General features: G+C 41.3%; 1 protein-coding gene across 2 annotated transcripts in view; it reads left to right on the top strand.

The window, feature by feature from the left end:
• Positions 1-24,352, top strand: part of AGPAT4 (1-acylglycerol-3-phosphate O-acyltransferase 4) — an 86,783-nt gene that overhangs the window by 57,720 nt on the left and 4,711 nt on the right. For both annotated transcript variants that reach the window (XM_074862985.1, XM_074862986.1), the window contains exons 4-8: positions 682-843; positions 2,576-2,729; positions 9,428-9,530; positions 11,618-11,693; positions 16,914-17,112. In XM_074862985.1, coding sequence (XP_074719086.1) covers positions 682-843; positions 2,576-2,729; positions 9,428-9,530; positions 11,618-11,693; positions 16,914-17,112 — 694 coding nt within the window. The remainder of the gene's footprint in view (positions 1-681; positions 844-2,575; positions 2,730-9,427; positions 9,531-11,617; positions 11,694-16,913; positions 17,113-24,352) is intronic.

The raw sequence follows: 24,352 nt of genomic DNA, 5'->3' as shown, positions 1-24,352 counted from the left end.
TGTCTGTCACATCTGTGAGACAGGAACAGTACTTTTTTGTTTTTCTCACTCCAGAAGCCTGCTTTGTGTAAGTATTTCTGCCCTTCCATAAACCTAAACACAGGTGAAGTATTTGTATTGCTGTTGTTTCCAGTGCTGTTTGAGGTTTCTTCCACTGATAAACCATGTGTATGCCTCAATATATTGTTGTGCAGCAATGATTCTCTGATGGCTTCTCATTCAGAATAGGTTTTTTGGTCATGGTGAGATGTCCCAGCTTCAGGGAGAAGTATAGCTGCAAAATATCTTAAAGGGACTTGAGTTGCCATTGCCCAGGGTCTGCTTGAATTAAGAATTTCATTTTATATGGTTTGAGTATTTTGCATGGATTCCTCAGTGTTTGAAAGAATTTGTTTTGCGTTTCAGGGTTTGGGTAGGATAGACAAGCACACATACACGCACAGAGAGATAGATATATATATTTAAATCTGGAAGTCTTCTTTCATGCAGGTATCTGAGATTAGATTTGACTATTCTGCCATATGAGAAAAACTTTTTTTTGTTTTGCTTTTGGACTGGTGTTAAAACAGGGACTATTCAATATGAACCAGTATGTTAGCATCTAACTGTGCATGTGTTGTACCCACAGAGAACTCTTAAGTGTTGTAACTCTATCTTACTTGCTTTGACTTTGTCTTGCAGAGTTCCAAAGTGCTTGCAAAGAAGGAGCTCTCCTACATGCCTATCATTGGCTGGATGTGGTATTTCCTAGAGATAGTCTTCTGCAAGCGTAAGTGGGAGGAAGATCGGAAAACAGTCATGCAGAAGCTGCTGAATCTCCGGGACTACCCTGAAAACTTTTGGGTGAGTACAACTAACAAGTGGAGTGCAAGGTGGTGTAGTGCTTGGGAGGGATGAAAGCCATAGACAATATGGGATAGTCACCAGGTTGCTCCCGAGAATTTTGATTTGTGAGCTTCCTGGCAGTATCAGGAGCGTATTCTCTAAGAATTGATTCCTTCTTGAATGTCTCATGTAATGGTCTGTCTTGCCAGTTTTCTTCCACTGTAGCTGACGATGGTGAGAGAGGGATTCAGTTGAGGAAATGGTACCTTATGCAGCTTCACAAGGGCCTACACAAAGCCTGTTTAAGAAGCGGTTTCCTAGTGAAGATGTATATGCTGTATCTCTCATTCTCTGAAACAAAACTTTATTTTTAATTGTCATTGATTTAAGTGAGTGCTAAGCAATCGAAGCTAAGCTCTGTGCTTGGGTGATGATTAAATGGCTTCCAGGCAGGAGGCTGACTAGCAAAGCGACAAATCTTGGTTTCTAGTTTCCAGCCTCTCTCACAGGGATTTGCCTGTGCTCTGTGACTCTTAAAAGGTGTGGCATGCCTTTCTGTGCACCTAGGCAGTCCAGCTCTAATTGGTGAGCACAAACTGCCACCATCCTTTATATACTGCTGCAAAGGGATTACTAAGAAGGAGCTATATCTGTAGTAAGAGATACAGTTGTTGATGTAGACCTGGGGTTATTGCAGTGTGGAGTTTCAATTTGCGTTTGTATGGTGACACAATGTCAAAAGGCACAGCAATAGCACCTTGGAAGGTAGGAAGACAGAGCATGCCAAGTGGGCTGGAAGGATTTTCTCATCAGTTTCTGTATGTTTCATCTAGCTGTTTAACATTATGCATGTGGTACATGAGTAAAAGTTTTCTTAGATGAGCTGGAACCGAAGCTGGCTGCTTGGCTAGTTTTCTTCAGTCTCTGTCTTTGTTGGCTAAATCTTTGCTGTGGGTTATGAGGACTTTGCTTGTGTGATTTGGCAATGCTCTTTGACGTGTTAGTTTGCATTCAGGCTTGGCAGAGAGCAGATGGCCAAGTGGTAAATCTCCAAAGATCTGCCCGCTCTCCCCTGCCTGCCAGTGGCAAAATTGTAGTCATTCATGTCTGAGCACTTCCACTGAACAGTTCATACGGGGATGGGCTTTCAGTTGCCCTGCATCTGTTGCCTTACATTTGTTACCAGCTCAGTCATTGGCATCAAAATTACTGTCTGCAGTTATCAGTGGTCCTCATGCCATAGTGAAAGCAAGTGGGTTGGGAGTGAGGGGAAGCAAGCTGAAGCATTTCCTAGAAATGTGTTTGGTTTACACACTTAACCAAGTTTTAGATATCATGACACTCAAACACCTCGCCATCTGTGAGAGATTTGCAACAGGAAGTATGTTTTGAGTGTTTTCTAACATCTTGTTAGAGATTGAGTGATTCATTTAGAGAAATCAAGTCATTCTAATAGCAAGTAGCAGAGCAGATGTTAAAGCCTAAAGGCTAGGGTTCAAACCAGAGGATGGCAAGTTGGATGGGTGAGGGCAATTGAGAGGGCTTGGGTTTGGCTTTTTTTTTGGGTGTGTGTTTGGGGCTTCTTTTTTTTACTCCAGGGCAACTCAGTTACCTAGATGTGTGTATGGCACACCTGTCCCTGCTAGCAGCGTTCGTTTGGGCTGTGTTGGTGAGAATTAGAGAGGCCTCTGGTCAGACAGATGTAGAAGACCTGAGCTGTTGTCTAACTGTAGTTCTCTCTTGGTTTTAGTTCCTGATTCATTGTGAGGGCACAAGGTTCACAGAACAGAAGCACCAGATTAGCATGCAGGTAGCTGAAGCCAAAGGCCTGCCCAAGCTCAAGTATCACCTGCTGCCACGAACAAAAGGATTTGCTGTCACCGTGCAGTGTTTGAGAAATGTAGGTAAGGAAAGTCACAAGGAGCAATGCTAAATGGTTATTTCATCTAACTGCTGTCACTTTGCCATGCTCTCCTTTTCCCTGTAGCACGTGTCCTAGCAGAAGAGCCTGCTAGGGATCCTTTCTGACCTACTAGCCTGCAAACATTAAAGATGAGGTTCTACTTACAAAGTCCTGGGGCAACGTGGTGTTTTTTGTCTTTGTTTTGTTTGCTGTTACTGTGAGTCTCTATCAGAGGATCTCAAGTTGCACATTTCATACCTATTGCCAAAAGATAATATTTAGTATTTACTAAGTAATCCTGTTTTAAATGAAGCAAATACATCACTAGAAAATCTGAGGCAGTGTGTCTTAAATATTTTCTTGTTGTAAATATCTACCTCAAATAACACCATTTATAAATAAATATTCTGATTTAAATTTCTGTATAGATGTACTCTTTTTAGAGTTTCCTTGTGGAGCTGGGGGAGGGGAGTAGACCTCAACTGAAGATAACATGTAGGTGAAATTTATAAATAAATAATTTCTACATTACAGAACATGAGTAAGTTTTAATTGGTTAATGTTGTTCTGAACTCCCCACCCCCCAGTTATTTCTGGTTACTTGCCTTTGCCAACTTTAAAGGGACATCAGAGTATGGCACACATGCCTTTGAAGTGATTTTGTTTGTGTAATACAATCCATCAAAGTCTTTTGCTGTGTACTTCATGGGTAAAGGAAAGACAGTGCTAAGTACCCATAGTTGCTACAGTATCTTTGGGGTTTAGTAGGTGGTATGTTGTTAGAAGGCTGATATGTAAGAAAGACAAAGTGGTTAGTGGTTTAGAAGAAAATGTTCTAGCTTGACTGAGGTTAATGTCAAAACTTCTTTTGTCTTTGAAGACATGTTTTCATGTGGCATATCTGGGATAGCTGCTGTAAAAGCTTTGCAGTCAGCTGTCTTGCTATCTCTCATGTTTCTTCTACATACCCTCTTGCAAGTCAGGTAGATGATATCACTGTTGTGGCTTGTTGGGCATCCACAGCTTCCCACCCCCAAAATGGATAGCATAGCTTGGATCTCTTCTGATATGTGAAGATGATGTAAGTTATGAGCAGCATCCAGCAGTTCCCTTAAGGCACAGTTTAACCTTCCCTTTTGAATATGGGCAACTGTTTTGCTGGGGGGCGGGGGTAGACTTGAGGCATTGAAGAAGAGCTGAGTCAAAACTCAGTGACCTCCGGTGCTCTGCGCTGGGAATCAGGGACAGGTTATTTTGGTGGTGATTTGTTATATTCATTACTCTGTGTAAAGCAAGCAAAACATGGTATGATTATGTACAAGTAGCTGTTTTATGGGAAAACGTTTCAAAAGGAAACACTTTTAGGGCACCCAAGTGACATTTATAAAATGTTTTGGGCATTCATGTGGTACACTCTACAGTAACACTTCTTAGGATCCTAAATATTTGAAATACCTTCAGAAAAAGAAGACTGAGATTACTAGATTACTTTCATACTTGGGGAAGTGTATGTCACTACCTCAATCCAGAAGCTGTGACTTAGTAGTTCAAACAGGGTAAGGCTAGTAAGAAGGTAATATTTCACTGCGAGGGTTCAAGGAGAAGCCCAGAGAGTCATAACTTCTCATAGATAGCTTTTGTTGAAACTGTATAGCTTAAAAACCCAACCAACAAACCTCTGAGGGAAACAGCTGATGACCCCGGGTTGGCATTGCAAATTCTTCTGGATATGTTGCTTTACTTGCCTTGTTGCTTTTTGCAGTGAGGGGGAGATGAGTTCCTGTCTGGGTTACTATAGTTTTCTCTTCTATAGAGACAAGGGATACATGTGAAGAACATTTGAAAGGCTTTTGTAAACAGTATCTTATTTTTAGAGCTCCTTGAAACATTAATATGTGCAGGCAACAAGGAAGTCCATGAATATTTTTTGAATAGGGAATGTGGTGGAAGTCTGTTTTGACAGTCCATAATCTAGAAATGTAAATTCTATCTAGAAATTATTCATTTCTTACATGAATACTGATAGGATTTGACCACTTATCTCTGTTAACCTGCATTTGGTACCCATGTTATAGCAGTAATGTGTTGTTGTAGGTGTCAATATATGCAGAGGCTATATGCTGTAGTAATCTGGACATTTTTTTTGTTTTGAATATTTATGTTGGTAAACAGTACTATTTGATTATTTCACTGTAAATCCCCTGAGTCTCATTGTTATGCTCTGCCTTAGAACATGGCTCAGGAAGTGTCTGTGTCCCTCCATTACAGCCTCAAATTACTTGTTCCAAACAGCATCAGTGTGACTGATGAATTGCTGCTCTGTCTGCAGAAGCAGCAGTGACAACATGCAGATGTTCATAACTTCAGTTCAGTGACATCTCTAATGATCTACAAGAATGACTTTTGCAGGCTGAGCTGTCTCTCTTGCAGTACAGCTCACATCTGCTTCAGTGGCCAAGTCTGCAGTGGGGTATCTCTGCATGTCTGAAAGTGAGAGACCTGGGCTGAGTCTGTTTTGGGGCCTGAGCCTGTTTTGGGGCCAGCTGCTTAGACTAATGCACTTTCCGCCCTTCCACAAGGGGTGGTGGGCCTGGCTGGAGCGCCTGGCTAAGGGAGACAGCTGCAGCATGTGTAGCAGTGAAGGCAAGCCAAATGTTTGGATCTGGCTCCAAGCTGGGTGTGACGGAGGTCAGCATTTCCTTTTCCTCTAGTCTTCATTGCTCCTTTCTGACAAGGGTGTGATTCAACCTGTCTGAGGCTGTATGGATGTTGGTTCTGTGGCTCTAGGGGTAGCTCACCCACAGTAGGAGTCATCACACCTTGGTCCTTTGTGAAACTTGTATCAACTCAGTGCTAGCTGGTGCAGTAGTTCTGTGTCTGTTGGAAACAGGCATTGGTGACATCAGCCTAGCAAGTCCATCAGTTTTGAAAAACTTAGCTTCAGCAGGAGTTTATTTAATGTGCATACATGGGAGACTGCCTCCATACCAGTGGTGCCATATCTGTCAGCATAAGCAGATATATTTGGATAAAAATGTCTTTCACACAAAATAACAAATAAAGAACTTTCCCTCCTAACTCATTTCTTTCATAAGTGATAATGGAACTCTGTTTTCAGGGACTTGCTTTCACAAATTCATATATCTGCACAATTTGATTCTTAAAGGAGTGCTTTTAATATTTTTTTGAACTTGTTCTGATATTTTTATTGGTGGCCATCTCTACCAGTTTGGTAGTACAGATGCAGTCTCTAGGAACTTCATTTCTAGAAGCTGTTTGCTGTCTTAATAAATTGCTGTTATGTTGTAGAGTTTGCTACCTGTACTGTTCATGGAAGCAAATGAAAGTACAGGTCTGTTTCTGAAACACTCATCCATTACTTACAGTAAAAATAAGTATCATATTGCAAAATATATTGCAAAAGATGTATTTAACTGTTACTTTTATTGCTTGGCAGTATATCAGGCAGTTCCTTTCAGCTGTTTTTATTTAGTTGAGAATTGTATTTAAAAATGTGCCTCACGATGGATTGTAGATGAGTCCAAGTTGTCAACCTTTTCCTCCAATTGTGCATGCTGGGATCTACTGTCCTAAAGGGAGTGCATGAGAATAAATACCAGGGTGACGTTCTAACAGAGTTCGATATGACAGTGTTTGGGGGTTTTGCAATTTTTTTTCCCATGAATTGCACTTTAAAGTCCTGGATTTTTTTTCAATGTTTAGTGAGGCTCCTGGTGATCCTCCTGAGCAATCTAACAAGTTTGAGAGGATGAGTGATTTTTGACCCAGATGACCAGAGCAATGAAATGTTAAATCAAAGGATTGTGTCAAGTGGCTGTCATACCAGCAGTACAATGAACTCCATCATCTCTTCCCCTCCCTTTCCTAGTCTTCACTTCAGATCATTGTGTGCTGGTATGAAGCCGTATGTAGGCATACTCATTGCCTCTAGGTTGATTTGTCAGATGATCATTCTGGCATAATCCACCATGTCCACAAAGTAATGCATGCAAATAAAGAGGACAGTTGAAAAATCCTCTCTAGATATGTAATCCGAAGATTTCTTAGGTTGAAATTAAGAACTTAAATTCCTAAGTACGTAGCTCTCTGTCAGAATGCTTGTACAAGGAACCAACAATTAAAGATATTTAAAAAAGTTGGGCAGAGAGTAGAAAACAAAACAGCTAGCCTTTTTTTGTCAGAAAATAGCAATTCAGCCAGAAAAATTTTGTTTTCAGTTATGATCTGTGCTGAGCTTTTGAAAAGGCTTCCAAATACTGAATGGTGTTTGGTTTTTAATGAAAAAGATATTTTAAGAGAACTTATTTGAGAAAATATTTTATTTCACAATTGAAGCAAAACTTCACAAATGCTGCCTAAATTAGTCTGGGAGTGAGACAGTTGCAATGTGTTCGAGATACGGTGAAGATATTTTTTTACTTGGTTTAGAACATGAAATTTCTTGACTTTTCAGCTTTTGGATGAGAAGGTCATGAGATGTCCAGTTCTAATTATGTAATTATGAAATACACACTTAATGAAAAACAATTACAGTGTGTCACACAGCATGCTAGTGCTGCTTTGGCTGTGCGAGCTTTCTGGCAAATTTTAATTCTGTGCAGTCTTTTTCTTTGACACTTCTGTTGTTGTTTTCCTGCACTTTCAAAATGGAAAAGATTAAGTCTTCAGATATTTTATATCTGGATATAACAGAGGTCTGTTTACTCCTGCATATGCTATCGTTGTGTTGGATTTGGCACTGCTTCGCACAAAAATATTTCAGTGTGATATTAAAAAGGACTGGACTGAATATCAAACTACAGACCAGTTACAAACCAGAATGGGATATTTTTTTCCCTAGAGTGAAGGAAAACTGTGTACAGTCATCAGCGCATAAAGATGTTCCTGACCAACTCTGCAGAAGTTTTTTCAAAACAGGAGAAACATCTTCCAATGTGTCTGAGCAAGCATGCAACTCACATCAAAACTGAAATGTAGATGTCTTCTAAAAGACAAAAGGACAAGTGCTGTGTACATCATACTTTCCTTTATTGCGTCCCTATTGTCGTTAAAATAATCTCATGCTATTAATGAATAAACTAAGAAGCTTACCCCATATAAACCAAATTGAGCTCTTGTCTTCCTTCAATTACACTGGATTAGTAAATTAGAGTGGATTAGTAAAATCCTTCTACACTTAAGAAGCTTAAAAATGGAGGTAGATAATTTATTCAAAAAAAGTAATTTCCTACTTATATTGTACAGGGAGAGTAGTGTGCTTGAAGTAGATTTTGGCTTATGTGTTGTAGTTTTGAGTTTGGGCTAAAAATCCAACTGTAGTAGGAAAAGGATAGAGTTGTTAATGAGGGATACGGTCTGTATGCAGTGACGGGGTTTTGGCCTCTGTTTTCAGAATTTCCTTGCAGTGCTGAAGCCAGGCTGTTCTGTTCTGCACTATGAATTCTGTTTTGCAATAACGAATGTTGTGGTGAGTTTCTGGGGACTGAATGTTGTGACCATGCTGTATTTATCTCTCGTAGCTAGAGAGGCTTCAAAAGCAAATCTGTTCTGTGTAATAAAAGGCTTTCTTAGGTGGGTCAAGAGCTGTCACAATAAAGGTTCATCACAGTGTTCATTATTGCAAAACCCTAGAGCAGAAAACCTGAAATAACAGCAAGCTGCACGTGAAGTGCATGTTAGTCACTTTTGTGACCAAAAGAAAAAAAAGTTTCGTTGCTGGCATTGATCTTAGAATTCATACCACGATGCACAGTTGGTTTCAGTGTCAGGAAAATTAATCGCTTTCTGGTAATTTTGTGACATCAGGAAAACAGTGTCCCTAAGGATGTGTTCAAATAAACTTTTTTGAAATACTTTGTGTAGTTAAAAACAGTGAATGCTTTTTCTGTAGAAACTGCTTGTTAATGCTGTCTTAGTTTAAATATGAATGACCTTTGCAAATACTTTTACTGTTACTGTGCAGTCCTGAACTGCAGAAACTGTTTTCTGGAGGCTGAAAGTTTGGCTGCCGGTTTTGTTCTGCAGAATGTGGATGTTCTGTTCCTCACAGCAGCAGCCCAGCTCACACAGGACGTGGTCTGTTATTCTGTCTCTGCCTTCACCCTATAGCAGTTCCTCAGTTACCAAGTAATGGACATGAAGGGGAGGTTGTCTTGAACCCCAGCGATTCATAGTTGCATTAAGCCCTTTGGCTGTAGGATGTCTCACACACACTTTACCCATTCTTAGTCAAACTGTAGATATTGTTCATTGTTTATGACGTGTGTATCTGCCTGGTTATTCACCCAGATTTGGGGGGGGAGTTGTGCTATTCACAGTGAGTTGAGAAAGTTCATAGTTTTTCAGCCATTTGACTCCTACGATATCTTAGGTATATTAACTGTCAGAAACTGTAACTGTGTTCCCTATGCCCAACATTCTGCACCTGATGGGGAAGAAGGGATGGGTGGAGAGCAGACCTTTCCATTCTACTGGTAGTTCCTGAAAGGGTCACTGGTTATTTGGCTTTTTAAAGCCTGCGTGTTGAATATTCCATTGTCATCTCTACCTTGGTGACAACTCAAACTGTGGTGCTATTGCTGATGACTTCATATTTACATATGCTCATTGTGTGAGAGAGAATGACTTACTTCCATTCTATTACTACAGTAATTACATAACCTGTTTCTCTTCTTGTAGTTTCTGCAGTCTATGATTCTACCCTCAATTTTAGAAATAATGAGAATCCAACATTGCTGGGAGTTCTAAATGGAAAGAAATATCATGCAGATTTATATGTAAGGCAAGTAATCCATATTTTAATTCCTTTTTGGCATACAGGAGTGTGTACTTGCAATCACAATTGCACAAATAAGGAAATATTTTCAGTCAGGTAACGGATAGCAAATCTGTACTAACTTGACTTCCCAGAACTGCAGATATAAACTCATATGGGATGGGAAGGTTTTCTTGTAAAGTTCTGTGACTTTATATGTGTGGGGACCCTATAAAGGTCTACAGAATTATATGTTTGTTATTTTTTTATTCATTTGTGTGTCTATTTGTCAGCTTAGCAGCAACAGTGGGGCCTCTTTTCACTCACTTGGCTAGAATACCAAACATCTACTCAGTGTTCGGATGGAGTGGCTTTACCATCTCTGTTTGGTATAGTTGTTGATGTATTTGACTGCCACTCTCTTCCTACCAAGAAAGGGGGTTGTTTAATGAAAAAACGATTACCTGGATTCCGTATCATTAATGTTTCTGTAAGTGATGAACACCCCAGTGGCTTCACATAATCTTAATGGGAATGGGCCAATTCCCAGGCCAGATTCTACCAGCAGCACCCATGCTGCAGGCATTCAGGCTATGTGATGGTTTAGAGTTGGAGCATAGGAGCATGGAAGTGATCCCACAAGTGACCAGGAGTTCATCATAACCCTTTTATAATTTTATAATTGTCTGGTCCAATTAGTTTATCTTGGGTACTGACATGAAGCAGAGTAGGGTGACCTTTTCTTCTTACCTCCCCTTTTCTTCCTGTTTGAAAAAATACTTTCTTCACAACTTTTTGGTCAAAGGTTAAAAGAAACTTTCTTTTGATTCCTCATGGATGCAGCATGAGTTTGCATTCCCACTTGGCTATCATGGGTAGCTCAGCCTAGTGGCCTTGTGTTTGATGTACATGGCCTGGCTGGGTAGTGTTCATGGAGGAGCAGCTGGCACTACCTGTGTGGGCCGTTCCTCCAGCAGTGTCGGTAGAGGTGTGCATCTTGCTGTGTCTCCCTTTACACCCTTCCAGCCTCCTGCAAGTTAATCTGGCAGAGCATGGAAATTGCTTTCCATGACATGGGCTAGCTATTTGTCTTTTCGAGCTTCCTGAAAAGCTGTTACAGGCAGGGTAAACCTCATGGCAAAATTTGTTTTGGCAGTTAATTGGGGACTATCACAGATGTTCTTCAAAATCCTCCATATTTGCTTATTGAAGTGCTGTCGGTGTTGCACTCAGTAGAAGTTTGTAAAATTTGGATTGTCTTGTCTCTGTGTAAATTGTGATGACTTACAGTGTTTGTCATTTTACAACTTCCTTTAGTAAAGGAACAAAACTGTAGTGTCACACCTCTTAATTTATTAACTGCGAACAGGAGCATCCTGACTGTGAAAAGTGCTCTCTCATGTGCTGAAGGAAGTTAATTTGATGTTGCTCTTAATGGATATTAACTAAAACACATGCTATATGGAAAAAAGTTAAAATTATAAAATACTGCTATTAGCATACATAAACAAGGATGATGGGGATTTTTTTTTTCTGTCACAGGATTATTGACCAAAATTCATGTAATGTGATGAAAACTTTGTTTTGTCAAGACAAGGTTTTCAAGTGATAGGAGCCATTTTGCTGGAAATTATCCAGCCAAGCTGCATGTAACAAAAATTATAGGAATTGGAAATGTTACCTGAGAAATACTAGAGTGCTTTACCCTAGGTATAAGGAGAATGGCTTGGGTTTTTTTCTCTCTAATGCCAAGCTGTTTAAATACAGTCTTGAACTCGATAGGTAGGGTAAGAAATCAATTTATTTAAGCCCTTTGTTTGGAAATAGAAAACTGCAAACCTTTATCTAGGAAGTGGCTCTACTGAGCTCAAACATACTGCAATACTATTTCAGAAATCTAAATTTCTGAATTCCAGCTACCTCTAAAAACTAAAGGTGACTCTAGAAGCAAACTATACTTTGCTGATCTGGGAGCTGTGACCATGAATTAAAAAAAGGTGGAAAATATAGTGAGTCTCCTGTCAGATAGATAATCTGTCTGTATAATATAAGTGCTGTTCATGGGAGCCAAAGTATTTCATATTATTCAATTTCTCTTTTTTTACCATTGGCAGGCGGATTCCGCTAGAGGAAGTCCCAGAAGATGAACAGGAATGTTCTAACTGGCTCCACAAACTGTATCAAGAAAAGGTTGGGTTTTTGTCTAGACAGCATTTGTGAGCCACTAGTGCTCAGTTATTTATACTGCTAGTAGACCTTTACAGTGTGCATGTGTAGTGGCCCTGTTTTGGGGGCCTGGGATGGCTTGGTTGATTTGTTTGTTTTTCAGGATAAGTGCCCTGTTTCTCCAGACACAAACTGGTCTTGTGCTGTCAGTCATGATTGCCTTTATTTTGTACTTAAAGAACAACAGGAAGAAAACTTAAGCAATCCTCGATAGAGTAGTTTTAAAACTCTTGTTTAGAAAGTTGCATAAGTATACAAAAAATACAACTACCTCCTGGCTGGTAGAAGGACCTCCTTCCCCTTAAAGGCACCTCCGAAATCAATAAGTAATTTGTGGGCTAAATGAGATATATTTTGCTTTAGTGTATTAGAATTTTTGTCCCTTGTTTTACCCTATCTTTTTTTACCAAGGCAAAGATCCAACATTAATAGAACAGGCTGATAAATTGCTTTCACATTGTGTGCAAAGAAGGCATGCATTTAAGATTCCTAATTACATAGGATGTGGGAGGAATAATAATGACTGTGTTTGTAGGTGCCTGGTGATTTTTATTTTTTTTTTTCTCCCCAAAGACTACTTTCATATGTGTCCTTCAGAGTTTCTGAATCTGTTTCTCATGGGTTTTGTTTTTATCAACATAGGTGATAATGGTTGGGGGATGCGCTCTTTGAATACAGGCAGCACTCCCATGTCAGTCAGTGGGAGTCACAGGTATGCAAGGCATGAGAGCCTGGCAGCTTGGTTTGCTTCAATAAATTGATTTCAGTTATGTATTCAGACTGTAATACGGTAATGCTTCATATTTAGAAGTGATAAAATATAGCTACGCTCTGGTTTTCTCTCACAGGGACAGCAAAATTCTGCCATGCCATTTGTACTCCACCCAGAACACAACATTAACATTTCTGTATTGACCGTGTTCTACTCTTTCTTGGCTTCAAATCATGACTGTTTCTGGTTTAATTCATTGCCCCTCTAAGCAGCTTGCTTACAGGAATGTGAAAAGTTAATGTGTGTTGAGACCTCAGTTATAGATCTGCTAGCTTTGCCTCTGATCTCACTTCTGGTATATTGTGCCGCTAGCACCTAAGTCAGACACAACCCCCAACACCTTTCTGGAGGAAGGCATTATGTTACCCATGGGCCTGTGCTCTCTCTGCAGGCATATAAATGCAAATGGTCCTTTTGCTGAACATTGCAAAAGTCCACTTTCTGCTGCCATGACTTTATCTGTAACCCTGTTTCATGTTCCTAAAAACTCTTTGGACGTTTGCAAGAGAAGAACATAAATCAAATGAGAATATGGTGATTGTTTTCCTGAATCCCTTATTACATAGTTTGCAGTAACTCACTCCAAGTTGTTTCTGTTATTCCCTCTTTGGCGAACACTCAGTTATTTCTAGTGCATACATCTATCCTGCTTTCTTCATAACAACTTAATTTGCTGGTTGGTTAAATCCATAGTTTCCTATTTAAGTATAGGAGGAAGGAATGTGCGTTCAGTTCTCCTTTTCATGAAGACCTTTTTGGTTGTGTGGCATTTTTTTGATTGGTTGGGTTTTTTTGGTTTGGTGGTGAGTTTGGTTTTTTCTGAAGATGGCATATTCTTCTTCCTTCAGCTATTTTGCATCAGTGAAACTGTTACTTCATTTCAGTCATTCATGTTTACACAAAACCATGTCTCTGTAAGATCAGACTGGGAGAATATAGAGCAGGGACAACTTCTTCAAGACTTCTGAGATGATGAAAGCCCACCTGCAGGGTAAAAATGCAGTTCTGTTTCACCTTTCTGCCATGCATCTTTAAAGAGATAATTGGCTCTTAAGTTGGATAACAAACAGCATTGCCACCTAGGTGTTGTTTCCAAAAATGAATTCTGTCTTCAGAGTCAGTAAATAGTTATGATAAAATGTACCAAATCTGTATTCAGAGGGCAGTAATTTGCTGCAAGATAAGCACTCATCCCCTGCCTTGTCTATTTTGGTTGTAGCACTCCACTTTCCCTTTTGAAGTATGACAAGGTATGCACGCTACTGAAAAACAGAGCCCCTGTTTTCTCTTGCATTATGCTATGCTATAGCTTATTCTCAGCGATTTTCATAATTTTGCAGTATCTTCTCAAGACTTACATACCGTGCGCTGAATTATGCTCTAGTAGCATGATTTAGTAGGTGGGGTCTGCCACAGGTACTGAGATCAAGGCTGGAGTACCGTGCACTCGTGATGATCAGGGCCACAAAGGTGTTTGAATGAGTAATGAAATCAGCACATGAAGGGACATCACTTTTTTTTTTTTTTTTTTTTTTTTAAATTGTCATTAGCAAAAGAGTGAGAGTCTTTGAGAAAATCTTGTTCCGTTGTTTTTTACCTCATTGTCTGATCTGTTACATGTACCTCTATCTGAGATGCTACTCTCTGGGAATCTAGTATGTTTATGTTATTGCTACTTATCACTTCATGTTCTGCAAATGCAATGAAAAGGGCCTTGCCAGATAAACAATGGCACTGTGTTGTTCTAAACCAAACACTGTTCTCCTTCCTTTCCCAGGCTTACAGTAAGCACCATGTCCACATGCTTCTTCCTCAGCTGGGGTGAATTTTGTCCTTTCACAGATGGCCAGCACTGTATCAGTTAATGCCAAATTATGATAGAGCTGTATTTTGGGTTGCACACATCTTCTTTTTCTTTTCCTTTTTAAGGGGCCATTGCTAGAAAGACTCCCTTTGACTTTAATAAGGAACAGGCTGAGCATCTTAGTTGCCTGGTCTGAAGAGGTGCTGTATAATAGTTACAACTCTGCCAGCTCTTGCATGTTTGTTTTCTTTTTTCACCTCCTTACAGCCTCAGCACCTAAAATAGAAGTTCTGCTTGAGAATCTTAATTTCCATTAAAAAGAAAGCAAGCTTCTAAGTCTTCTCTCTTGTAAGAGAAGCATGGAAAACAGGGCATGAAAATATATGCTGAAATGCCCCTGGGAATTAGCAAAGCATAACTGAAGAGGGGAAGTGTACAGAACTCAAGTGTTTGGGAACAAAGGATATATTTTTGGATACTCATTCTTTGTGGGCTTCCTCATGAAAGGGCAGTGGCATACCTCTGCAGTCAGACCTCCCTGGTGGGAGCAGGGAGGAAGAATCCAGTTAGCCTCTCACAAGATGATGGATGTTTCCTGATTTCCCCCCACTGCATTACCCACCCCACTGTGTGAAGTAACTCAGATTTGGTGGGGGCATTAGAGGGAGCATGTTTCTATGTCCAAATATGATACTTGGGTGGGTGGGATTTATTACAAACTGAAAACAAGCTCTGTATGCAGGGGAATGAAAGGAACTTAATGTGGGCGAGGTGATTGAGGGGAATTTTGAGGTACATCATGGGTTTAAATGCTGGCTTGAGCTGTTGATGGGTACCCATAGGCACCCTTGCAAAAGCTTAGAAGACAAATCAACCCACAGATCTCTACTGCAAGGAATGTGAATGTTTTTAAGGGTAAGGTATCGTAACGGAATTGAAGAGCTGTTCCCCACAACAGTGTAGAACATGTAGTGGAGGTGATGGCACTGACATTGTTTTGCCCGTTGTATATTTCTTTCATCTGTCTCAAACCTCTTGTTGAGATGTGGTCAGCAGTTGTGCCGCCCCTAATGCTGTGCAGAGCCAATAAAGAGAAAACTGCTGCGCCTGTTTTAAGTGAGTGTGTCTTGCTCTCTGTAGCAATAGGCCCCCTAATGGCGATACCAATAATAGTCAAAAATTCTTAACTTTTCAGGGCAATACCGGTATTTAGAAACCTCATTGTATACAGTAGCGTTCAGTTTACTGATGATTGGTAGCTCTGTGTCAAATAAACCGAAATCCTCAAGGCACTGTAAAGAAAACTTCATAAACTGTGTAATTTGTTGAAGACAGCTAATTAATTTGCCATAGTGATCCCAGTACAATCTAACTCACATGTGCAAAACAGTCACAATTTTTCTAATCTCAATAGAGTGCAATGCTTTAATTACTGTGTAATCTCTTAAAAACTGAATGTTCCCTTTGAAATAGATAAAATGATAGCAGCCTGTAATTGCTCACATTGCCATTAAATAAGTAAAGAATTGTCTGTGTCAGCTGGAGTGTAAGGAAATGTAAAATCATAGCATAGTAGAAATAATCTTGTGGTTGATTAGGACAGTCTTGGCTTTGCCAGAATTTTTGGAAACCATCATAAAGCATTCCTTTCTTTGAAGAAATTTGGTACTTCATTCTGACTAAATTGAGGTTCTTTTTTATGTCAGTTTAATGCTGACTTCATTAATTAACCAACTTTATGTGATAACACGGATTATAATAATCTTTGCTTTTGAACTAGCAGGAAGGGTTTTTTTCCCCCACCCACTTTGATATCTTAGGTTGATATCACATTGCTAAAGGCAATGCTGTTCATCCATATGGGCTCTAGAGGAAGGTACTGAATTCTAAGTCTTCTGTGCTTTAAAAAAACACCACCCCTCTGTCTTCCTCATATGATACTAAAAGGGAGAGTCATTTGGTTAAAACCAGTGAGAGATTCTAAACTGTTTGCATGCTCAACTGTCTGTAAAGAGGTTCAGCACCCAAACTTCCTTCTGTAAGCTTCATGGGAACAAGATGAACAAGACTGCATCTATGGGACAAAGCAGACAGGAGGGGCTGGTGTTCCTTGGAGTATGGGACAAGATGGTGTCTTCTCACCTTTTCTGACAGGGCTGTTGATGCTGTTTTAGTGCAGTGGTTGGAGAAAACATTAGGGAATAGAGGAGCTGATGCTGAATGTGTAGCCCAAATGCTTCTCTGGCTTACCAGCAGTATTTGGTCAGTGGCTGCGGCCCTTGCAGGAGGTTCAACAGTGATGTCTGCATTGCTGCAGGAGCGTACATCCCCTCACCCTTCTTGTTTTACTGGGCTTGTTATATTCTCCAGGCATGCCATCTTCTAGGCTTCTATGTGTCAGAGAAAGAAAAGAGGTACGCATCAGTGTAAGCTCTTCTTCTTTTGAATGCATCCTCATTGACTTCAAAGTACGAGCTTTCCAGCCATGACTTGGTCTTTGATCTTCCCCTGCAGTTACGAGTCTGCAGAAGGAGGAACATCAAAGTCAGGAATGGCTAGTTTTGCTGGCAGATGGGGATTTAATTGTTGCCCTCCTTTGTTCTACTAGGATGCGTTCCAGGAAGAATACTACCGAACAGGAACCTACCCAGCAGTCCCTATAGTACCACCCCGACGACCATGGACACTTTTGAACTGGCTTTTCTGGGCCTTATTGCTGCTATATCCTTTATTCAAGCTGCTCATCAACATGATCAACAGTGGATCATCACTGACACTGGCTAGTTTTGCATTTGTCATTGTAATAGGTAAGTTTTCTGAAACAGAAAGATTACTTACAGGGTAACTGTCAGATATCATTTATTGAGACTTATTACTAAATATAAACATGACTTGTGAATTCAACAGACCAGCTGATACTAACCCACTTTAGCCTGGAATAGGTTAAATAGATTCTTTTTTTTGTTTATTTTTGTACAGTTGTGTTATTTTTTGTAAGAGCTACATACAAATTTTCTGTTTCTGTAAAAATCAAAACAGTAACGTTCCAGTGGGTTGCCTAAAAAAGGCTTTCTTTTCTTGTGTAGTGTGTTGCTGGGTTGTACTTCGAATGCCTGGAAGAGATGCTCAAGGATAATTTATTCTGTTGAGAATTCTTTCATCTAATCATAGTCTCATATGTCATTCACTGGAATCCATGAACTTGCGATTTAAGGACAGCCTGTTGTGGCCATCTACTTATGTAGCACAGGACATAGACTATCACAGGTGATTCCTGCAGTTCCTGTGGTAGTTCTGAATTGCCTTGGTTTCTTTTTAAACTAGTATGTTATTTAAGAGGAGGAAGGAAAACAAACAAGGAGCTGGCCCACAGAAAGGGAGGAAGATCTCATTTGGTATCCTTCATGGAAGCAGGAACCAGGTCAGTTTTGCAAATTAGATCGTATCTGGGTGTCTGTGCTTTTTGGCATATTAAGTGCCTGTTTGAAGAATAAGTTCCCTTCCAGAATAAGCCACACATTTATAAAGCAAATATTTTCAATGGCTGCACTGACCATCACATGTATTTATGGTTTCATCACCTTAGTGTCTGTGTATATTGGAAAAGCCCTTTGAAAAAGAAACAGAACTTCACAGTCCTTCTGACTCCTGAGTGAACTTGGATGCAGAGATACTAGAGTTAGCTTAAAAAGCCACGTCCAAAATAGTAACATGGAGGAAATAGGAAAACATAGAGCATTTTCATGTCTCAGAAGTGCATCTTTGCTTTCTACCTAGGAAATTGTTTCTACTGCATAATATTTCTTTGCATTCTCAGAAATCTGAATACTGAGCAGGTCCCATGCTAGTCCGATTAAGATAAACTAACTAATGTCCTTTTGCCCATCTGTGAAGAGTTTGATATGGTAGGCTGTTCTGGTTTAGCCAGGATAGGGTTAAGTTTCCCCAGCAGTGGGGGAGGAAGCTCTAGCCAGGTTATTCATATACCATGCTGACATCACGTCCGGGCGCCAGAGCGCGGGAAGAATCGGTGATCGCGTGGTTGGTGCAGCCGGTTCTCTCGCTGCTGTATCGGTATATATATATCTTTCTCTGTTCATTGTTATTACTGTTATTGTTATTGTTGTTGTTTGTTTTTGTTGCTGTTGCACTGTTGTATTAAACCTCTCCTTATCTCAGCCCCGGGGTTTGTATTTCACTCCCTTTGTGGGGGAGGGGCAGCAGCCACGTGGTCTCAGACCCCAGCAGGGACTAAACCACCACATAGGCACACAATATTCTTTTTCAGAAAGTGCCCACCAAATCAAACTCCATTAGCTACCATGGAAGCTTTTTATAAAGATAATTGGAGAAAGAAGAATTTGTGTGTGTGTATGTGCACACATGCAGGAAATTTTCTTCATGGTGCTTTGGGCCAAAGGAAAGAAAAGAAGAGCAAAGATAAAGTCCAACATATTAGTTGGTACATTAATGTGGACAAGGTAGAGGGAAAGGGAGGGGCATCCTGTGCTCTTGTCTTTACCTGGAGAAATTGTTGGTGCTTTTTACCCTGGGAATGTTTTCTGTAAAATGTGTAAGAGTTTCTTGGAGCAGTGACTACAACTTAGAAGCATCTTTTTTTCACCCTCCTTAGTTGTTGGAAGGCACAACTAGTGCCCCTCCCCCCAACACACACACCTTCTGTGACCAGTGAACAGGATGGGAGTGAAGAGTGAGTCCCACGGTTGGGGTGTGCTTCTCAGGAATGTGAGGTGTTAGGTTCAAATCCCCTTCAGCTGCAGAGAAAGGTCAGTCAGTCTCCCCTGTGCTCAAGTTCAAAACGTGTATACAACAGTGGGCAGGATGAGGTGTGACACCGTTGCAAATGCTGCATCCCTGGCAATAGCACTCAAGAGGGCACTTGTTCTACCTTTGGAAGAAATGCTGGCATAGTCTATGTTTGGTACTGGGCTGGGGAACGATGGCCTGATGGGGCACTGAAGCTTAGCCATTGCAAAATTTTTTAAATTTCTCATATTTCCTTCAGCATTTTCCTCTTAATTTGGTTCCTCCACTCAGCAGGCTGGTTGTTCGGGTGCCATTCCAAAGTGCTTCGTGCCTTGTGTACCCTTCACAGGGAGCCTCGCTGCATAATTCAGGGTTTCTGGATTTTAACCTCAGGGCTGGATGCTTTAATGCTTGGCATTGTGGCATCTGTAATGTTTCAGGATTTAGCCCTTATTAATTAAGTGACACCACACCCTTCACCCCCCACCCTAAGTCCAATACCGTCTTGCCATTAGTGGCCTTTACAACTAGGTCATGTCTTCTCTCTATCAGGAAGTGAGGGAAAGAACCTGTAAAGAAAAAATGATGCTACTAAGAATGAACTTGCTGTCTTACTCCACATTTAGCTTTATTCTGCTTCTAGCCACAAGGAAAGGTTAATAAGCAGGCTGCTGTGAGTCCTCTTTTGAATGCAGTGATAATCCAAAGGACTTGCTTTCAGGTTATTTGTAACACTGGAGCTAACAGGAAACTACAGCAGCAGTCTGCTGCCAGAATGAATGCATGAGCTCCCAGGCTTCAAAAGCACAGCTGAGGAGCCCATTAAGAATGGCAAGATTAATGGCCCCCTGTGCGATGTGCATTGCTGCCCCATACATCCTCGCCACATTTGTGGGGTGGCTCAGGTTGCAGTCCTCTGCAACCTTTGAAAGACCCCTGTGCTTAGCAACAGCTCTGCTCTCTCTCGGAATACTTGGGGTGATTAAACCCAAAGTGCTTGTAATTGGCCAGGATTCGCAGTTCAGCAGAAGACACTGCATTGTCTGTAATAGAGGCTGTCACCTAATTAGACTCAGCCAGCCACCTCTTGCTGATGAGCAGGCAAAAAGAAAGATGATGGTTGTCACTTATTAGCAGATAGGTGCCGTGAATCTGTGAGAGTGGAATGAAGCTCAGCCTTCAGTAAAAACAAACAAAAAGCAGAGCTGGTTTATCCTGGTCACTTAAAAGTGGATGTGTCACTACTCACCAAAAGAGCAACAGTTCCCTTACTGTGTTGTAGTCTGTATCTGGTTTACTCTATCCCTTTAAAAGCAATGTTATTACTGGTTGAGAATCATTTGTCTTGTTCTGTGGAAGCATCTCAACTTCAGCCAAAGCTTTCACATTGGCTTTTGTAGCCAGTAGCTGAGTTTCTGTAGCAGGGATGTTCTCTCAAAACTCTGCTTTATATCCAGAGGGGTGTCTCTGTCATGAATGTCCTGGGAGTGACGCAGCCGTCTTCTGACAAAGGAGCAACTGATATTTTATTCTGCAGTTCTGCCTCCAGCTTTAGGCAAGGTCTCAGAAGTGACTTCAGCAGTGGCTGGGAGGTAGCAGTAGATGAACACAAATGTACCTCGTAAGTTGTGACTCTCGGTGCCAGTTGGAACTGTCTGCCTGGCAGATCCAGTCTGTAGCAAAGCAGGGCGGACTGTATTTGCTCTCTTCCAGTGCGAGCGGTAATCGGTACCTGGTGGCTTAACAATGTAAAAGGAAGCTTTTTCTGTAAATCAGAAGGATTTACCATTGTGATCAGATGATAAAACTGCCTTTTCACATTGCTCCTAGAAGACCTTTTCCCTCTGTTCGTTAACTGAAGCAGCACAGGTAGCATTTGGGACATTATTTTTTCATATGGCAATTTGACAGCTCACCTGATGCTCCAGAATTGGGAAGCTTATTGCAGTCCCTAATAGCCCATTATAAGTAGATTGCTGTTTCTAAGGGCAGATTTCAGTACCCGATAACATTACCTTTATTAGCATAGGTGCAGATAGCACAAGAGATGTGCATAAACCTTCTGTGGTAGGAAAGAGCGGAGGAACTAGGAGGTCTTTTTACCTGGTATCCTCTGCTTTGTTTCCAGAGTGTCATCTCTCTGTTGGACAGTCTCTGCTAATTGTGTTCTCCAGTAAAACACTTACTGGCTTGTAAGTATGACTGTTCAGGTGGAAAGAGCCATAAGAGAAATGCCCCATGGTGGTCAATCTGGAGTGCAAGCGCTGTAACACCTCAGACCCTAACTCTCAGATCCAGGGAATGAATAACCAATGTATATATAACTCTGCTGGTTCAGCTCAAACACTTTCAGCCCTAAATAAACGATGTCTCCTCTTTATACTGAGAATGCTGAGCCATCCCCTCTTGCTTTGCTGGGCAGCAGTTTGGCTATTTATACTCATAATAATCATCGCATTGTGCTAGTATCTAACTACCGGCCTGGGACCAGGACCCTTTTGTGATACTACTTGAACCAACAGAAGGCAGTCCCTGCTCCAGAGGATCAATGCTCAAGCAGTTTGGGGGACAAAAATCTCTTTGGAAAACTGGGTTTAGTTGCATAGGACACATAGCAAGACAATTACGTACTTAGCTCATAACTGCTATTTAAAACTTGGGGCTGATATTTTGGTGTTAAAGCATTGAGTGAGTCTGTCAAATGTCAGTATATGTATTTGACAGCAGCTTCTTTTTTTTCCCTCCTCCTGCTTCCCCAATCTCTTTTGACTCCAAAGAACCCAGCATTAATTTGCCTTTCATGTTTTGGTAATTTGTGTTGAAGAGGACAACCTTCATGCTCTAGAAGTATTTTATTATGGAGCTGTCAGCAGCAGTTAAAAGGGGATTGTTGGTGCTATATGCAAAAGATGAGAGGGCTTCTCTTGGCTTTTAAGTTAAGAATTAGCTCTTACTTGTCTAATGGTAAAAGCATAATGGCATCTGGGCTTATGGTGTGGAGCCAGCCGTTAAGTATCAGTTATAGGCGAGAGAAGTAGTCCATCTGAACCAAGTCTAAGTAGTAACAAGCCAGCTTTGATTCTGCAGAAGCTGTTGTATGTCTGCTCTACAGTACGCGCATGGTGCTATTGGAAGACCCGTTTCCAGAGAGCAGAGTACAAACTGTGAGTGAGACCTTGGTGACTTGACAGTGTCCAAGTGCAGAACGTGGACCGAAGGGTCGGAGCATGATGTGATCTGGGCAGCAAGGCTGCTGATGCCCATAAGCTGAGATGAGTGGAAGGTGAGGAGAACACGAGCCAGCGGTGTTACAGTAAATTTTACAACAGCAGGAGGATACAAATCGTGTGTAGGATTCTGCAAGTTGGTGGAGCTGCCAGATAATCTGGCCTTTCAGCCTGGTGCCTAAAACTGGTATTTTTTTTTTTTACTTGCTTGTTTCTTCTCCTTAATAGTATGTAAGATAGGCCCTAAATGGCAATTTCTACCATTCACATAAGCTTTAATTGTACACATCTTCATTTCAACATATAACCTGTGTAACTCAGGTGTACAGCAGACTATATACAGGAAATTTTTATACCCCTACCTGCTGTGCTGCTTATTGGCACTTGCTGTGTGGTACAAACCCCAAGTAACAGATGAGAAGAAATCCTGAGGTGTGAGAGAAAAATCTTTTTGCTCTGAGGTTTTTGCTGAGGGATGTGGTACTATGTGTGGGGTGGTGGTTTTCTTGGAGCTAAAATATGTTCCAGAAAAGAGATTCCATTTATTGGCTCTGTCAATTTGTGTTAGTTCAGCCCTCCCTCTGGCAGGCAGAGCAGGTCCTCAGCAAGCTCCTGCAACTTTTGGCTGGTGGGTAATGATGGGCAGAAAGATGGCAGGAGCTCAGTTACCTTCTGTAGTTTGCCATGGAGCAGTGCAGGGATGCCTCAGCTGATAGCTTCTCTGGCTCTTCTCAGAGTGGGCTTAAACTCTCAGCTGATTAATTTAGGTACAATTCCCACTTGATCTCCATTTCTCCCCTTCCTTGTAGTAAAAAACTGTTAAGTCCCCCTTACTATAGTTGTATTTAAAACAACAGCAGAATAAATCCTTAAACATGATGATATCACTGGGGTGTGCACTAAGGCTCCAGGAGTTGTGGCGAGGAGGCGGGCAGTGCAGGGAGAAACCACTGAGGCAGCCCAGCTTTGCTTCCAGAGGCTTGGCGAACAGCAGCAGTCCCTTCTCCTTGCATCTGCCTGCCCCAGGGTGCTGAGGGCTGCAGGGTGAAATGAGGACAAGAGGGCAGTGGCAGCTTCTGCTAGGGGGCAAAGGAGAAGGAAAAACAAATAAACCTGCACTGCTGAACTAAGTGTTTTTTGATGTCTAGGCAGTGGCATTCCTCGAACTGGATGAAATCCCCAGTGTGCTGTGTGGTTGCTATAATAGCTGCTCTTATTTATGCTCTGTGCCCTGCTCCAGATGCTGTTTCTGTCCCTTCTGGTTAAAGCCTTAACGATTTCATGCTTACTATTATGTTACAATCCCAGACTGCAGGCTGCATGTTGGATCTTCCTCTTGTCTTCCCTAGTTCATGGCCAGTTAAATGTCAGAGATGTGTTTTTCTTTTCTATTTGTGAAAGTGAAACCCTTCACTTGTCCCAGTTGTGTGTGTTTCCAGTCACAGACTAACAGTGGTGTGTGACAGTGAACTTCCTAGGAGCCATCTCTCTTTCTGGGCTGTGCACTGCACAGGGCTCTGCCTGTGAGAGGGCCCTGCTTTCCCGTTCTCTCAGCATCCCTAAGACCTGAGGGCAGCCCCACAGGCAGCCCAGCTTCCCCATTGCACTACTGTCTGTTCAGCCATCGCTGTGTCACATCTGTGTGGCTCATCTCAGGTATCCAGTTACCACCTGCACTTCTAAACTCTGTCATAGTACAAAGCACAAGTCTGTAGCTGATTGCTTTATTTTCAAGTGCTGGTATTTTGAAAGAACAAAACACACAGTGCCTTTCATCTAAGCAAATCAGACAGAAAACAGTAGCTGAGGTGGGAAGGGACCTCTGGAGAACTTGTCCAAACCCCCAGCTCAGAGTAGGGTCAGCTACAGCAGGTTGCTCAGGGCTGTGTCCCATCAGTTTTTGAGCATCTCCAAGGATGGAGACTCCACAACCTCCCTGGTCAGCCTGTGCCAGTGTTCAGCCACCTGCACAGTAAAGATTTTTTTTCTTCCTTTTTCTTATGCTCAGAGGGAACCTCCTGTGTTTCAGCTTGTGCCCATTGCCTTCTGTCCT

Source organism: Strix uralensis, chromosome 3 (genome assembly GCF_047716275.1).
Source record: "Strix uralensis isolate ZFMK-TIS-50842 chromosome 3, bStrUra1, whole genome shotgun sequence".
NCBI lineage: Eukaryota > Metazoa > Chordata > Aves > Strigiformes > Strigidae > Strix > Strix uralensis.
This window is presented reverse-complemented; position numbering and strand designations above follow the sequence as displayed.